The following is an 18544-nucleotide window of genomic DNA, read 5'->3' as shown; positions in this document are numbered from 1 at the left end:
AGTGTGCTCTTTGTGGCCAAGAAAGCCAATGGTACCCTGAGGTGCATTAAGAAGAGTGTGTCCAGCAGGTCGAGGAAGGTTCTCCTCCCCCTCTCCTCTGCCCTGGTGAGACCCCACCTGGAGTATTGTGTCCAGTTCTGGGCTCCCCAGTTCACAAAGGACAGGGATTTACTTGAGAGAGTCCAATGGAGACTATGAGGATGATTAAGGGACTGAAACACCTATCTCATGAGGAAAGGCTGGGAGACCTGGGGCTGTTTAGTCTAGAGGAGACTGAGAGGGGATCTTATTAATGTGTATAAATACCTGAAGGGTAGGTGTCAAGAAGGAGGGGCCAGTGTCTTTTCAGTTGTCCCTTTGATAGAACAAGGGGTAGTGGATTCGAGCTAAAGCACAGGAAGTTCCACCTCAACATGAGGAAGAGCTTCTATACTCTGTGGGTTACAGAGCACTGGAACAGGCTCCCCAGAGAGGTTGTGGAGTCTCCTTCTCTGGGGACATTCAAGACCCATCTGGATGCGTTTCTAAGTGACCTGCCCTAGGTTCTGTGGTGCTCCTGCTCTGGCAGGGGGTTGGACTCTGATCTCCAGATGTCCCTTCCAACCCTTACCATTCTGTGATTCTTTGAAAGGTGGTGAAGGCCCCATCCCTGGAGACGTTCAAGGTCAGGCTTGATGGGGCTCTGAGCAATCTGTTCTAGTGTGAGATGTCCCTGCTTATTGTAGGGGAGTTGGACCAGATGAACTTTTTAAGTCCCTTCCAACCCAAGACATTCTGTGATTTTTAAAATGTTTTAGCTCTAAATAATCTGCTTAAGTTTGTGCATAGGAAATAAACAAAACTGTTCTGGCATATTGTTATGACCACAAATATGCAGATATTCCAACAGAAACAGTGAGATAGCCAACACATTAAAAAAAAAAAAAAGGCTGATGATGTCACTAGATTTGCTTTGTACTATAGTATTGAAATGTTAAGGAAACTCTTGTGAATTAAAAGTTAGAAACAGCTTTTGTCAATGGCCTTTTTCAATGTGACCCATAAAATTTCTTTTTGTCTTTGCTATTTGTAAACTGTCATCACAAATATTTGCCAATAAAATCTTTCTATGGCCACAAAATATTATTTCTTTCTCTTTGCTATGTATTTTTGTTTCATATAAACACTAAGACTTACTGTACAAAAACACTTACTGCTTCTTGGGCAGACAATTTTTCTTTACTCTTCCCAGGTCACTAAAATGTACAGATTTATGGACATACTTATGATACTTAGTTCTGGATCAGGGAGAAGTTTACGAATTTAGGATCCTGGATCAGTAGGTTTACAAAAGGGATTATATTGATAATCCCCCTTTCTGTTGGGACCTGTTACTGTGCAAAGGACAGGCCTTAGCTCTATTGTCTCTCTTAAAAGAGTCTGAGATAACTTAAAATACTGTTTATTAAATAATATATTACACAGGTATTTACTTTAATGAGTCAGACATCTGATGCAGGCCATAATATTACTCATTTTGAAAAGAATGAACTAGTTTTGTTAGTATAGAAGGAAATAACATCTATATCATGTTTTAAAATCTCTTGGCTTTGTACTGAATTATTTTCATAAGTTCATAACTTAATGCATGAAAACTCACTTTCACCATATAACTTCAGGTGCACACCTCAATTAACATTCCAGTCATTCCTTCTTGTTTAATACCCATCTTCCTGGAGACAAATCTCAGTCTTGGTCTGTGTTGTTTGTTTTAGTTTTTTTTCTTTCTTCTTTCCAATTCAGATTGGCAGTTGCACTAATCAGATGGGCCAGATTGCAATAGTCTCATTTCAGAGCTCCAGCCCCAAGGTTATCGAGTGCTTCAATGTAGAATCACGGATTCTCTGCATGGTCTACATACCAGAGGAGGAGAGACTGAAAGAGCAAAATAAGGCTCTTGACCCTGAGAATGTTCCTGCAAAAACCTTTAATGTGCCTACTATTTGCCTTGGCATGGAAGAAGGAAGGTGATTCTCATTTTTAGTGTACTGTCTATGATTTATTAATTAGGTCTACTATTCTACAGCAAAATTGTGAGAGATACTTGAAAAAAAGTTTTCTTTTTAGAAAGGTTTCCATGTGGTATCCTAGTGACCTCAACTTTTGCTTTCCACAAAAATCAAGGAAAAAATTATGTTCTACATTATTTTAAAATACACAATGTAGTATTTGAAAATAAAATAATGCATATCTTTGATGAAAGAGGATTAATTCATCATATGTCACATCTGAAAAATATAAATATTACTTTTGTAATGTTGCAACAAAACAAAAATGTAAATATTACTTTTGTAATGTTAAAACAAGCTTTAGGTATTGGAAAATTTTCAGAATGACAAAGTGTTAATGAGGAACTCATTAACCTTCAACACTGTGGTGTTGTGCAGGATTTGTCATGCGAATAACTAATATTGCTGTTTACTATTGCCATGAGTGATTTTGTTCTATTTGAACTGATGACCTTACTGAGTCATCACTTGGTTTATATGAAAGAACAAAGCTACATTTTCTAAAAGTATAGGTCAGTAAGTGAGCAGATCTCGTTATAGCTAGTGAAGGCTTAAGTATGTAAGTACATGTGATTTTTGAAGCTGTTTCTAACGGGTATAAAAGAAGAAGAAGAAAATTCTTAAAAGAAAATTCTGCATTTCCAGAAATTCCAACATCTAATTGTACTGATTATCTTTGCTTTTGAAGTAAAGTTAATTCCAGATTTAACTATTCAGTATTCATAACATACCCATGGTAATAATCTGTAGGAATATGAGAATTTTAAGTGTAATGAATGTCTGGTAGTTAGCTTATTTTCTCTTTTCCTTAGTTTTCCAATTAATACTAATATTTTTATTTTTTTTTTAAAGAAAACTAGTACAGAATTCTTGGTAGGCTCATAATAAAGACTTTGAGCAGAATTTTTATTATGTCTCTTCGTTGAATAAATGTTTCTCCAGGCAAGATAATATGAAAAGTGTTGTCGTATGTCAATGTTAAGTAATTGCAAATTGTCTACATTGATATTTTGTAGGATCAAGATACTCCTTTCATTATTCATCTTCTTATGAGTTGAAGTAGTAAATATTTTTTCCCCCCCAATATGTTATTCTAAACCTCTTTTGTGTGTATTCTAATAAAAGCTTAACAGAACAATTTCACAGTGTTTTTTTTTTCTTGCTTCTTTTTATAGCATTTCAGTTTACAAAAGTTGTCAAGGCTCAAAGAAAATTCGACTTCAACACTTCTTCACTCCTGAAAAATCAACTGTTATGAGCTTAACATATATGTCTCAATACTTGTTTGCTGGCTTAGTAAATGGAAACATCTCAATCTACACAAAAGCAGAAGGTAATGTAGTGATATGATATGATAACATCCTGAGGAACTCATGTGTCATTGTATTTTGGCAGAAGTAGTTTTCCACTGTTATATTTTCCAAAAATTCTCTGTAAAACTGCTGAACTTTACTACATTTTCCAGTACTTGTGAAAAAAACTTGTTTTCCCTTTTTGAAGGACAGTAAAAACTTTGATATGGTTCCCACTTTTACCATATGATACATGTGAAAACTGACTAGTGTCCTATAGTTTAAACCCCAAGTTCTTTGGTGTTAAATGATTCTAGAAGTTTGTGATAACGGGCAGTATACTATATTTTACACTAACTCCATAATTCCACTGAACTTCCCGCTATTGGTTTTATGAAAGATAAAAATTCTCTATTGGTAGATATTCCTGTATATCTCATTTGAAATGACAGCTCCATTTTTGCTGTAGAGATACAGAGGATCTTGCCTATGTGTTGAACTCATGTATTTCACAGTTGGACTCTTTTTTCCATTACTATCACAGATGGTTGTTTTAAATCTAGCTAAATAATTGACTAAAATAATTTGAGTAAAAGAGGATCCCAGGTAATGCTTCCAAACCAGAACTGTCTTCTTCACAACTGGTTTGGGTGCTTGTCTGTCTACTTCCAGCACATCCCACTAAATTTCCTGCAGTACTGCATACATAGGCAGTTAATGCAGTTCAAAATCAGCAAGACTTCACGGAAAGTTTGAAACCTGAGTTTTTAAGTGAGATGTTAGCACAGAGACACATAGCCTTTCAAAGTGCAGAGCCAGCAGAGATCTGGTGTATCTTATTAGTGTGAGCTGCGTAACAATGGTTGTTATGCTTCTCTAATGAGGTGGGTCTTGTGAACAGTGCTGTTGCATTTGTGTGGCACTATACCTTGGCTACTAAGTTCTGCCAGTCTCTTAACTGAGGAGCCAAGCTCAGTATCTCAAATCTCAGAACAAATTATACGTCTAGTGCTAGATCATATACTTAGTTTGGGAAAGGTACAGGATACTTTTTTTTTTTTTTTCCCGAGCAATAATAACACTGAAAAAAAGTGCTGGGAAAGAAATTTCCTTTCACCAGTTGTCATCTTCAGCTTAGTGGGTTTCCTGTTGTGCTGCCATCTCTGATCTGAAGCCAGACATTAGGTTTTACCTCTGAATAGTGAGTTTGTCTTTGCTTTGGAGGCACAGGAGGAGTGCGGCCTTGATCCTAGTCTCATAACATTGTTTTGATCTTTCAGTATGGATCTGGGTGGGGTAATAAAGTAAATCTGTTGTCTTCTCTGAAAGGGATCTGTGTATTTAAGCTGTTTTAAGACTGTAATTGCTGTCACTCAGATTCTTCCAGAAAAGACCACTTCAAAACCATGAGTGGCATCCTTGGCAGTATAGGTAAGAAAAGATGCATGGGTTGCATATCTGCAGAGGTTGTTAAGGACAGGGCAGAGCTGTTAACCAGACTGAATTACATTACAAAGTAGAGGTTATGTTATGTTGACCAGGGTCATAATGCCTCCGATTTGTCTTTCTCTGAAGACAACTGTTTTGTGCAACTAGATGTGCCCAGAGTCTGTTGCAGTCTATTTTGGGATCACTGAAGAATTTGCATTTTTCTGACTCATCCTGTAGTCCCTCTCCTGACAGTTTGGTCTGTGTGTGTTATTTCAGTTCTCCATGGCTCGTGAAAAGTGTGCAAATCAGATGCTCCCATGTTAGCATTTGTGTTCCTTATAGTTGACTGCTGTGGTCATGTGAGGCAGTCAGCCCTGGAGGGGTGTTTTTATGAGCACTGACCTATTTTACCAAACAAAGGAATCCAAGTGGTGAACAGGAGGGAGGGGAAATGCAGCCTCTGAAGAGCTTTGTGCAGTTCATCAGGGTTACCTTCTGTTCCACAGAGGGGGTTACCTTACCACTGTGTTCTTCAACTTGGATTTTGGTCTATCAGCGTAAAGGAGATGAAGGAAAGATTTAAAAGTGAGCTTGAAATATGGTCACTGTATTACAAGACATTTGATTTGAAGCCTAAGAAGGACAAAAGCTATGGAATGCACAGGTAAAATGTGGTTGTGCAGCCTGTTGTGGCACTCCATGAATGAAAGGGGTAATCTTTCTTCTGGGATGAAAATCCACTTCACAGTCTCTATTAGAGTTACGATCCTTCTGTCTTCCTCTCTGAGCAGAAAGTGTAGTGGATCAGTTCAGTCACTGAAGCTTGATGCCTTTATGTATGTAGTCAAAAAGCACCGACTTCCATAATTTGGTTTTCTATACCCAAATAGCTCTAATTTCTCCTGTTCTCAGATGGCTCAATGCATGTAAATATCCAGCTTGTTTACAAAGAGAAAGTTCTCTCTTCTGACTTTCTTCATAAAATAATTTTGTCAGATAGCATCCAGAGTGATTTCTGGCTGCAGAAAGTCTTGTATTGGATCACAGAATCATAGAATGTGGGGGGTTGGAAGGGACCTTTAAAGGTCATCTAGTCCAGCCCTCCTGGTCGTGCACAGGGACCTTTTTAACTAGACAAGGTTCCTCAGAGCCTCATCAAGATTGAACTTGAATGTTTCCAGGAATGGGGCCTCCACCACCTCTCTGGGTAACCTGTTCCAGTTCTTTACCACCCTCAATATAAAGAACTTCTTCCTGAATCTAAATTTATTCTGCTCTAGTTTAAGACCATTGCCCCTCATCCTATCACTAGACACCCTTGTAAACAGTCCCTCCCCAGCTTTCCTGTAGCCCCTTTCAGGTACTGGGAGGTTGCTGTAAGGTCTCCCTGGAGCCTTCTCCTCTCGAGGCTGAACAATCCCAGCTCTCAGCCTGTCTTCATAGGAGAGGTGCTCCAGCCCTCTGATCACTTTTGTGCTTCTCTGGACTCATTCCAACAAGGGCTCCAGAACTGGACACAGTACTCCAAGTGGGGGTTTACAAGAGTGGAGTAGAGGGGCAGAATCACCTCCTTTGACCTGGTGGCCACACTTCTGTTGCAGCCCAGGGTGTGATTGGCCCTCTGGGCGGCAAGTGCACGTTGTTTACTCATGTCAAACTTTTCGTCCACTAGAACCCCCAAGTCCCTTTCTGCAGGGCTGCTCTATCACATCATCCCCCACCCGCTATTGATAGTGAGGATTGCTTCTACCCAGGCACAGGACCTTGCACTTGACCTTGTTGAACCTCATTATGTTCACACAGACCCACTTCTTTAGCTTGTCCAGGTCCCTCTGGATAACGTCCTGTCTCTCTGGTGTGTCGACCACACCAGTCAGCTTGGTGTCATCGGCTAACTTGCTGAGGGTGCCCTCAATCCCACTGTCTGCATCATTGATGTAGATATTAAACAGCACTGGTCCCAGTACAGACCCCTGATGGACACCACTTGTCCAGTATGAAGTAATTTAAATGGAAACTAAGAAGTATATGTAGTAAACCAAGTAACATGTGCCGTACTAGGGGAAGAACTGAAGCTGCACAGTGAGGTTTCTTCCTTTTTGGAAGGTAGTTGTGTTTTACTGAGACGGCTTCTTATCCATGTATTTTCACTTACGGGTTAAAAAATACTTAAGCGTGAATGTATTTGAACATAAAATAAAAGTGAAGTCAAGCAGGTGCCGATATCATAAAATCTATTAATTTCTTAAATGTCGGCTAAGAGGATGATCCGTGAAATTGTCACAGAAAGACTAGGATGTTGGTCAGTGAATATGTTCATGTTAAAAATAGGAGCCCTGAGAGTTGCCCTCAATAATCCTTAATTTTATGTGGATGAGAAGACTAGATTGGGGAACTCTGAAACAGCTAACGCATTAAATGTTTTTATAGTAGGAATGATAATGGTGCAGATCGCAAAGTTTCTCACACCTTGTGTGTGGGGAACTTTTTTACAGTGCTATTAACTTTGGCACAGTTATCAGTCTGAAATATTGTTTGTAGTGTTTGTTTTAGGTTGAATTATTAGGAATATTTCCAGGCAAAACACTTTCAGATGAGGTTAAGGAAAAAGTTCATTGTATTGTCTTGAGTTAGAAAAAACCTAACAAACTCCCTTGGTGATGACTGCAGAAAGCCCAGCAGATGTGTTTTCTGAGTGAGGTAACAGCAAAAAAGGTCAGCGCGTGTTTGACTTCATTCACAAAAGTATCTTAGGAAAGGGAAATCACAATCTTTATATAATATATGTGTATTGTTCCTAAATACTGTAGTCAGTTCCAGCTATTTCCTTTCTTCTAGACATTGATACACATTTCCTTTCCATAAAAGTCCTGTAAAGATTATGAAGGGAAACAGGAAAAAGAAAATAAAAACTCAGAATGATTGTGGAAAAGAGTAGGACAATTAATATATCAGTATTTTCAGAAGTATTTTGGTTAAAATGGGAGAACAGATATATAAAAAAGACCTGCTACCTTGATTGCAATGGCCATCCTTTCAGCACAATTGGTGTGTGTACAGCACCCCTAGAATTAAATTCACATCACTCGGTATGATCAGTACCCCTTCCCCTCTGCTCAGCACTGGTGAGGCCATGCTTGAAGTGCTGAGTCCAGTTTCTGGACTCTAAACATAGGAGAGACATGGACATACTGGGGAGGGTCCACCACAGGACCATTCAGATGATGAAGGGACTTGGAATATCTGTCCTGTGAGGAAAAGCAGAGAGAGCTGGGACTGTTCAACCTGGAGAAGAGAAGGCTCTTGGAGAACTCGTCAATGTCTATAAATACTATAAATACCTGAAGAGAAGGTGGAAAGAGGATGGAGCTGTGCTCTTTTCAGTGGTCCAGCAACAGGACCAGAGGCAATGGGTATATACTGAAGCACAGGACGTTACCTCTGAACATCAAGAAATGGAGCACTGGCATGGGGGACCCAGAGAGGTTGTGGAATCTCCATCCTTAGAGATATTCAAAAGCAATCTGGACATGGTCCTCAGCAGCCAGCACTAGTTGGCTCTGTTTGAGCAGGGGTCTTGGACCAGGTGACCTCTAGGGATCCTTTCTAACCTCAACCATTCTGTGACTGAATAGAGAAATGTTCAAACAAACCTGTAAGAAGTTGAAACAAGGCATTTCCTAGTATCATCCTATATCCAGGCGCCACTGAGCTAGATTAAGTGCCCCTTGTGATTCACTATGCAGAGCTTGCACCTATGGGCACTTTCTTAAACTGCAGAGGAATTATAGATTCATCATGGAATCATCGATTAAAACAAGATGGGAAAATAAGATGTAATTTCTCAGATAGTATCCTATCAGCTAAGGCACTAAGCTGTCAGCTGAAGAGATCTCTATTTTATCAAATTATTATTCAATACTTAAAGTTTTGCTCTGTTGCCACTCATCCAGTATTTAACTCTTTTTTTAAGAGTGTCTCAGCTTTAACTTGAAGAAGGGATTTTGAATGCTGATGTTGCCACTCAGAGTGGCCCTCAGCTGGGTGGCTAGGGATCTCTTCTGGAAGCCTGAAGATACTGATGTGAATCATCTTCTGCCATACAGAGACCTGAGCCCACATGCCCATAAGAGGAAGCCTCTTGCCTGTTTTAATGAAAGCTGAAGTTTCTAGTAGGTTTTTGCAGAGCCTGCTCCTGTAGGCCTGTGTTGCTGGGTTCTCACCGTGAGGTTTACAGAGGGAAGAAAAGCAGGGCTTTGAGGGTTGTAATTGAACATAAAACGAGAACAACAGGTGGGGCAATTCTGGCCATACACAGAACAGAGCTGTATGTCTTCAGAGACTTCTTTGCAAAAAACTTGGGCAGCTCTGAAGTTGTAAAGAGTTTTGATGACTTAACTGTTCAGAGAGACCTCATGACGCTAATCAGTGATCATTTTTAGAGGATCATTGTCAAAGAAAAGGACCAAAACTGAAATGAAACAGTAAGGGGAAACAGTTACAATAGTGAGGGAGGAGCAGATCAGTTCATTAGCATGGTACCTTGATCAGTTTGGCAAGATGGTTGTGTACTTTGCCGAGCACAGGAAAAGAGGACTATGTGGAATGTAGAGCACTTATGTCAGACTTCAGAGCTTGTGTGGACCCACTCACTGCTCCTGCCTGTCTGAAGAGTGTGGTTCTGGCATGTGATGGTCACTTAAAGTAGACATGGTGAAAGGTATTGCTATGAAAAGTAAGGAGTGGTATTAAGCTGTTGAGGAAAGGACTAGAGCAGTGATATTGAAAAACAAAAAATACTGTTGTCTTGATTGTGTTATCACTGTTAGCAGTATCACCTAATACTTGTTACCAGAAATAGGTTGACATTGTTGTCAGTCTTATTTGCATATCTCATGCTGGGACATCCAACACCTCCCTCTCTATTATTCTATGTAGGGGTCTGTCAGCTATTCAGCATGAAGAATTTGTTGCATATATAGGAGAAAATTACTATATGATTATGTAGCACAGGAAGAAGAAGAGCAGACCTGAGTGTCTCAGCTTATTCCCAAGTGATAAAGAATGTGCTAAACTGTTTACTTCTGTAGCTACTATTTTACTTCTCAACAGAGCTGGTTTATGTACCATGTGATGGAAAAAATGTTTGTGCTCCACTGCACAAATTAACCAACAACCACTGTTCCCAGGGCAGTGTTGGCAGCTCTGTTGAAATCATTAATAGTGCTGCTAAGAAAGAGGGGAAGCTTATCAACAAAAAAGCATGTTCAGTTCAGCTCGACTGGGAGCATAAAGGAAGGGAAAAACTACTGCAAACTTTAAAAAGACTTTCTGAGGAGATAAACTAAATTTTTTTAGGTTCTCATATGAAGACTTGAGAGCACCAGCACATTATCATAATTAAAAATGCTAAATATTAATAAATTATTTGTAGATTTAATAATAACTTATTTTTATAAATGATTGTAAAAGTATTACTTTCTTTAATTGTTTTTTATGGAAACAAACCACAGAAAGATAAAATAGCCAACATTTTGCCCTATAAAATTAGCATTGTTTTAAATCTTTTCCTGTCTGATTAAATTTGGGTGACTAGAAGGATGATTTTCTAAAACTCATAAAAATCATGAGACTAATAACAAAATGCGCTAGTGGAAATAATGTCTATTCATTAAAGCCTTAGAAATAATTTATGACCATAAGATACCTTACTCTGGTACAGCTAAACAGCCTGATACAGGCATTGCAAGATACTGTTCAACATTGGGATATCAACCATGGCATGTAACTATCGGAGAAATACAACTTATTGAGGGTATTACAGATAGTGGCATAACACAAATCTATAAGTGAATAGATGCAATAGTGCTTAAAAACTGTTCTCATGTTTAAATATTCATCTAATATGCAAATGTCAGAAATTAAGACATGCTATTTCCAGAAGCCCCTAGACTTATTTTTATATTTGACCCTGTTCTCAGATGTTGCAGATGCATCTCATTCTTGCAAATGGCTGGACCTGCAATTCATATAGATGCCTGTGTTCTATTACAGTACAGTTACAGAGACTGACAGAGATTGTAATGTCTTGTGTACTAAGCATCTGATGTATCTAAGAGTTTATACCTGCTTTGATGTTGTCAGTTTAAGATTTGAGTCAACTAAAACTTGCAAATACAATAATCTTGGTGTGTTGCTAGTGCTTGTATGGACTGCAGAATGAAAACCTGTTTCTTCTCACTGTTTTCTTCCTGTTTCCACAGTAGTCAGGCTTCGATCTTGTATTTGCTCAGGGTGCAGATAACTGATTTTTCCACATAGAGACTAACCTCTGGTTATGGGATGTATGTACTGCATATTGCATCTTGCTCAGTATCTATGGGCTTACCTCATAGGTAGAAGGCTTTATTGTCTGTGGATTTTTGATATTCTAGAGACAACAACCATAGAGTCTTTCTAAAACTAAAACAATGCTTGTTTAGAGAACAGAAACAAGGCATTGATTGGACAGGATTTTAAGACAAGCCACGCTTCTGTGGGCACTCCTGTCGGTATTCTCCAGCCAGGTCTCTGGGAGCCACATTATATACATCTCCAGTGCTTATTTTTCATTTGCTCAGTTCCTGCTTTTCAGAAAATAGTTTGCTGGGCTCCTTGCCCTGGTTTTATCCTACTGTATGTTTGGAGATTTTGTTGGCAAAAGCTTAATCTCAGCTACTATTTCTTGCTGCTTTTCTCTTTTCTCAGGAAAAAAAAACAATTTATTAAATCAGTAACTAACCAGGGATTTGTAACATCAAAGCCATTCCATATCTTTTGCAAGTGCTGTGCCTAATTTTAAATATATGGATAGTGCCAGTTATTGGATCTGCTTATATGTCTTGAACCTGCAGGTGTTTGCTCAAGTAGAATAGAGATTATACATCTTGACCAATGAACCTTGGATCAGACAGGTAACATGAAATAGCCAATATAAAACTCAAAGTCTGTGCAGAGAGGTCTTGAATAGAGTCTGCAGAGATCGGGAGTGAGAGGCAGAGAGAGTATTGTGTTTTGTTAAAAGTGTGATTTTGAAAGTCTTGAAACAACTTGTGAACTAGATGCAGACCTGCTAAGTAATTTTGGCCATGGGTGATAAAATTTGTGGTCAGCAAAATGAAGTAATGGTCTTGCTTTTAACCAGCAGCCTGTGGTTAAAGCATTTACAGAAGTATCTTGGATTACCAGGTTTAATCCCTTGCCTTGCTTGAGAGGATTTGTACTCGTGCTGCCAAGTCTCAAGAGATTTCCCTGTCTGCCACAAAAAAAGAGGAGAGATGCACAATGCTTAATTTCTCCTCCTGGTGCCATTCCACTTTGTATAATTAATTAAGCATTCACTGAGGCAGAGACCAGAACACAGCTGACCCATCATTTAAGCACTGCCCTAATTATCAGACTGGGGAGTCTCCCCCTGCCCTTTTTCTCCACTCAGCTGTCTCAGATGCTGCCTGATTTCGAAGATGTCAGCATTTGCAGGAAGAAATAAAAAAATCCTACAGAACAGCCTTATCACATGGCTAGGTTAGCTGGGTAGAGTGATAACTTTGGATTTTTCCTGGTCCAAGATGCCAAGTGGGATTGCAGTTTCTTTGCATGAAGTCATGGTAACATGAAAGACATCAGGTTTCTATCTTATCTTTTTTCAGATGTTGAATCCCACTGAACTCTTAAAGCTAATTGGATTGTTAAGTGCTGTGCTGTCAGCAGCAACAGAAAATGGTTCTGTGAGAACTGAATTTTGGTAGGCATATTTGTTGAATCAAATATTCATAACACTGGTAGTATTTGTGACATTAGTAATATTGAACTCACCTTCTTACTTTGCAGTTGTTTCAGAATTTGTATTTTGCAATCAACATCTACCTGACACTAGCACTAATTTTCCTTTTCACTCAAAACTATTACAAATGCTAGATAAAACTTTTAAATACGACTTGATCAAATTAATAACATGGCTTAATGCTCAGCCATCTGAGGATTTGCAAGGAATTTAAGAGCATAAGATCCAGATTAAGATACATGAACAGAAATTTAAGCAAAATTTCAATCTGGGTCTACAGCTGAGATCCTGAAAATCCCTATTCACCTGTTCCTTCATTATTAGCTATGCTTTATATATAGATTAATGTAGAGTTCAAATGTAATTAAGAGAGAGCTGTTGAGTTCAGTGAATGGTTGTCTGTACATTGATGTGTTGTTCAGTGTGAAAATATCACTACAGAAGAAAAGGTAGCTTCTAGCTCAGCATACCTATTCTTTGCCCAAATTCAGTCTTTATCCTTCAGAGGACACAGTAACAATGTACTAGAATTATGCTGGTTTTATCCCTAAAAGGGAACCATGAGGGTGCTATGTACTGGATGTTGTTACAACTTCTATAGTCAGTATGATGCAGTGAAAGAAGGATACACACACGTGTGCAGCTCCACTCTCTGAAGGCTTGGCACTGAACTGCCTATAGTGGTTAAAGCATTCCTAGAGTATGGGCCGCCTCCACAGAATAATTAAATTTGAGGATGATGTGGTTGCTAGCAAATGAAAACTTTTCCCAAAACTTTATTACTAATGGTACATATGAGTCATGAAAAACATGGAGTGACTTTGACATCGCTGGGAGAATTTGCAGACTAGTAACTGGAAACTCTCATCTCACTTGCAAGCTAAAATAATGAAAATTATTTTGACAGCCTGAAACTAAAGGCCATTTTAACAAAGATGCTTTCAGAAGAGAGTCACATCCTGTCAATGACTCAGCACAGGTTTTATCGTGCAGATGGCAGAAGCAATGAGTAGTACTCCAGAGCTGAGATTTCTCATTGCTGCTGCTGCTGTTGTTATTGTGAAGCAGGAAACTTTGTACCACTTTACCTAAGCAAATAATAAAAGACACACTTGTTATTAGGGAAAAAACAAAAAACCTTGTACTTCAAGTGCTCACCTAAAGTTGTGTTTATCTTGGCTTTATGGATCCAAATCTAACTAGTGTCAGTAAAGTAGAAAACTTTTCTGCAGCTTATGCAGGAAGAAGACTTTAGATGGAGGAAAAGAGGCCTTTTTGACATATTTTGTCTCAATGTAAAAAAAGATATTTGAACAGATTTTGATAGCATTACTAACACTTAAAATCATAGACTGGTTTGGATTGGAAGGGACCTTAAAGAACATCTAGTTCCAACCCCCCTGCATGGACAGGGAGACCACCCACTAGACCAGCTTGCTCAAAGCCCCATCCAGTCTGGCATTAAACACTTCCATGGATGGGATATCCACAACTTCTGTGGGCAACCTGTGCCAGTGTCTCACCCACCCTCACGATGAAGAGTTTCTTCCTAATATCTAATGTAACTCTTTCAGCTTAAAGCCGTACCCCCTCATCCTATTGCTCCATGCCTTCTTAGAAAGTTCCTCCCCAGCTTTCCTGTAGCCCCTTCAGCTACTGCAAGACCACTATAAGGTCTCCCTGGAGCCTTCCCTTCTCCAGGCTGAACAAGTCCAGCTCTCTCAGCCTGTCTTCTTGGGAGAGGTACTCCAGGCTTCTGCTCATCTTCATGCCCCTCCTCTGGACTCACTCCAGCAGCTTCATGTCCTTCCTGTGTTGGGGGCTCCAGAACTGGGCAAAGTACTGCAGGTGGGGTCTCACGAGTGAGGAGCAGAGGAGGAGAATCCCCTCCCTTGACCTGCTGGCCACGCTTCTTTTGATGCAGCTCAGGACAGAGTTGGTTTTCTGGGCTGCAAGTGCACATTGCCGGCTCATGTTGAGCTTCTCATCAGTCAACACCCCCAAGTCCTTCTGCTCAGGGCTGTTCTCAATCCATTCTCCACCCTGCCTGTAATGGTTGGTAAAAAGCCTAATGGATAGAAATGCAGTCTTTGAAATTTTATATTCAAGGAACACTTACAATAGAAATAAACTAATACAAAATATTAAAATTATTATTGATGTATTTAGCATGTAAAATTATATGTATAGAACTATTTCAAAAAGCCCCATATTGCTAGCTCTGAAATTTGGAGAGAAAATATCTGCTAATCCTTGTTTCAAAGAGATGGCAGATGAGTGACCAGAGTGGTAAGTGGCAGGATGCAGTTTTTATTAGAAGGTCTCTGAATAATTGATTGTACCACATACACATGTATAATGTAATTTGGATCTGCTAATTGCCATCCACAGAAAACATTATGGGTTTTAGTTGGGGAAAAAAACAGGAAAAGATACGGCACAAAATTAAGTTTTAATTACTTAAAAAAAAAAAAAAATAATCCTTCTTACATGAAGCATTTAGTACCAGGAACTTTGTTCCATCAGTGTGTTCTTGGAGAGTCATCTGAGTTCATTAGAACCTACAGTAAAATCTTGCTGACTACTTTTCACATGAAGGGTAATTCTGTCCTACTTGGAGGTTGATTCATTTTGAAATAGCTCAGTTGTGAGCTCCTTCTGAGTTGGAGTAAATAACATCAGCTATGGCTTTCCGACTGTATTTCCTCTGGAAAGGAAAGCAGTTGTATTGGAAGAGCAATGTGGGATTCCTTGTTTATCAATTAATCCAGATAAAATTTGTTCAGTTAAGAAATATCGGTGTTTTGGTTTGTTTTCTCCCCTTAATGTCGTACTACCCTTACAAACTTAACCTGGAAGCTAAAATTAAACATACTTAAATCACAGTGTAGCTTGAAATGGCAACTTGTAGACATTCAAGCAGTAGGCTTGAGGGACAGTGTTTTTCAAAACTGCTTTAAAACAAAGATTACCATTTTGATGTGTATAACCTTTCTTCTTGTTTTTCATTGAAGATGGGATGTGGAACATGGAACCTCAGAAGATAGTTAAACTGGGAGTTCTGCCTGTTAGAAGTCTGCTTGTGATGGAGGAGACCATTTGGGCTGCATGTGGTGGACAGATTTTTATAATCAGCACTGTGACACATTCCATAGAGGTAAACGCTCTTAAAAGCATTGCTCACATGCTGTGCAGCAGGGTATGTATGTGGTGAAATTTTAAACCTTTAAATCTGTTTAAGAAGCTTCACTATTTGGGAAGCTTTTAATTAAATGTGGTTTCAGGTCTATTAAATCCCACTCCCCAGAGTTTGAAATTCTGCCATGATGTTCTCTGCTGAAGTCCCATTACACCTAGGTTTGCTTCCATTTTGCCCCAGGGTTTCCATAAGGTACTTGAAATTTGTAGAGTATTTGTGGCAAAAGGTTTGCTTAAAAATGAGATGTAAGTGAAACAAAAATGTGGAGCTTCCAAACCCCCTTGCTTTCTAACACTCCTCACGGCAGTGAGAGGCTGGGTGGGGCTGGGTGAGGATTCCAAAGATCAAGACCCAATAACAACAAACAAGCTGTTATTGAGCAGGCGTTCTTTATTGCGGTGCTGGGCAGCACTGGGGATTCTCCACCATGAGTGCTCCGAGGAGTTAGTGAAACACCCTGACTCATATACACCAAAAACATGCATATTCAGTTCCATGTCAATGAGTTCCCAGAATTCTTTTACATAGTCATTTTATTTCCTGGAATTGGCTATCTTTGTAATTATGCATGCTTGAGGGTCTCCTGTGGGAGTCTTTGTTGATTTTTGTCCTGGTCTCTCGTCTGGATCCTGTCTGCAGTCTCCCGCTGGTAGATTGCCCAGGTGGGTCAGAGTCCACATAAATGTTGTCTGTAGGTGTCACAGGGTCTTAGAAGACTTAATGTTATCACAACCTACAGGATGCTTGGCATAGTTGACTGGTAGTTTCACAAAGCACCTTGTTTTAAAAGCAACCCTTAGTATAGCAAATTCATTATTTTAGTAAACTTTTATTAGGCTATATTTCTATTGAATTTACTAATGAATATCCTATGATGTATCATAAGGAAGGCAGCGAAGAACTGGGTGCCTATAGGAATTGCCTGTGAATTCCAGAAGAAGATTTAATTAAGAGAATACTTCTACATAGTTAGATGTTACTTATACCTTGTGATGCTTTCATAAGATATTTCTTCAGAATTTTGCTTCTCAGTGAACTGCAAAAATTTGCTTTGCGTAATGACATTTTCAGTAGATAATCATACAAAAGTCAGTTTTTCTGGAAGGAAAGAAGAGTGTTAAGGATTCATGCACATATTTGTGACCCTCATTTCTGTCAAAATTGCAGCCTCCACCAGAAGAATGTCTTAGTGATCTAAAGTTTAGAGTCAATGAAACGTTAGGAATTAAGCCTCTCCTTCAACCTACAGTACAGTTACACTGAGTTGCATGATGTTTACAGCCATATGGTTCTTTCAAACAGGAGTGATGAGCTCACAGCCTCCTTCTTTGTATGCTTTGTTGCTGCTTTTTTGTTTCATTGATGATCGTGTTTTCTACTAACAATCGTCTATTTGGTACAATTGATTCTGTGAGTCATTGTCATGGGTTTGCAGGAAAATAGCTAACATCCTAATTTCCTCTGTCTTCATCTGTCAGGCTTTCTGGGTGATTTGTCCAAGTAGATGCTAGGATCATGTATTTTCCTACTTTGTTTTTCTTTAAGGCTTATTTTGTTGCTAGTTTGAATGCAATTATGTTGGAAATATTTTTGAAGAGTGATTTGAATAGGAGCATGAAATAAACTTTGGTTAGCTTTGCTGTAGAGGCAGGGTAGCCTCTGGGACAGCTGATTACTGTTCTACAGACTTTGATGATTGATCTCTCTGATTGTCTCCAAGAAATGCATGGCAATGGTAAGAGATCAGAGCCAGATGGTTCCTCTGTGAGGTTAGTTACATACAGCCGGATCTCTGTAAATAAGTTTGGCAGTTCTGGCCTAATTCTATCACAATTCTGTCTTCCTAGATCAGGTGGTATGGTTGTATTTTGGGCTATGCTGTGCTGTTTTGACACAGGAGAACAGAACCAGAGTTAGACAAGCTTTGAGGATTAAAGAATGTGTAAAGCTTATACCATAATGGATGGCAATATTGAATACAGAGTTCAGAGAGATAAAATAACAAATATTCTATCAATATCTCTCAGACATGGTAGTTTCTTTTTTCAGCTGTTACTACAACTTTTCCTACAAAAGCATCACAGGAGGTTTCTTTTCCAGAGTGCTTTGTAAACTAACCAAACCGTTGTATTCAGAGCTCAGATTGCTATAAACCCACTTACTTTTATAGCTATGATTAATATGCAGGCAGTAATTGGTGCAGCAAGCAACATAGTACTGCAGTACAACTGCCTGAAGGTCATCTTTTCTTATTCCACACAAATACCCATACCATAGCCTGTCATCTTGCTCAGAAAATAGTGAAAAATTATGATTTTTCAGTTGCCTCTTTACTGGTCTTAAGTCACATGCAAGTACTGATCTTGTTTTCATCATCTCACCAGACTAAACAGCTCACTAATGTTTTCACCATTGGTGCCTGCTCAGTTACCTGACTTGCTTTGATAGCTTACAGGGTTTTATTTCCAAAAGTGATCTGCCATGATGTGCATACCATGGTCACTGGCAATATTTTTCAATATTATCTTATACATGGAGCAAGTTAAACTCTGCCTATAGGGAATATTTTAACGATACCAGCAGCTGTACACGTCTGATCTACCTCTTCCTTACTGTGCAGAGCAGAAGCTTTGCTGTATGAAAGGAAGCAGCAGCAAGGAAATGTTTGTTCTCCCTTTGTGCCTTTACTCGTGGAGAGTTAATAGTAATGATTTGAAGATTTTTTGCATAATATTTATCAACAGGAATCCAG

The 18544-nt window shown here is 39.0% G+C and overlaps 1 protein-coding gene across 4 annotated transcripts in view; it reads left to right on the top strand.

Annotated features, from left to right (window-relative positions):
- Positions 1–18544, top strand: part of ARHGEF10 (Rho guanine nucleotide exchange factor 10) — a 118997-nt gene that overhangs the window by 83214 nt on the left and 17239 nt on the right. For all 4 annotated transcript variants that reach the window (XM_051615826.1, XM_051615827.1, XM_051615825.1 and 1 more), the window contains 3 exons: positions 1783–2006; positions 3224–3381; positions 15608–15750. In XM_051615826.1, coding sequence (XP_051471786.1) covers positions 1783–2006; positions 3224–3381; positions 15608–15750 — 525 coding nt within the window. The remainder of the gene's footprint in view (positions 1–1782; positions 2007–3223; positions 3382–15607; positions 15751–18544) is intronic.

This window comes from Apus apus, chromosome 3, assembly GCF_020740795.1.
Source record: "Apus apus isolate bApuApu2 chromosome 3, bApuApu2.pri.cur, whole genome shotgun sequence".
NCBI lineage: Eukaryota > Metazoa > Chordata > Aves > Apodiformes > Apodidae > Apus > Apus apus.
The sequence above is the reverse complement of the archived record's forward strand: the minus strand, read 5'-3'. Positions and strand labels throughout refer to the sequence as shown.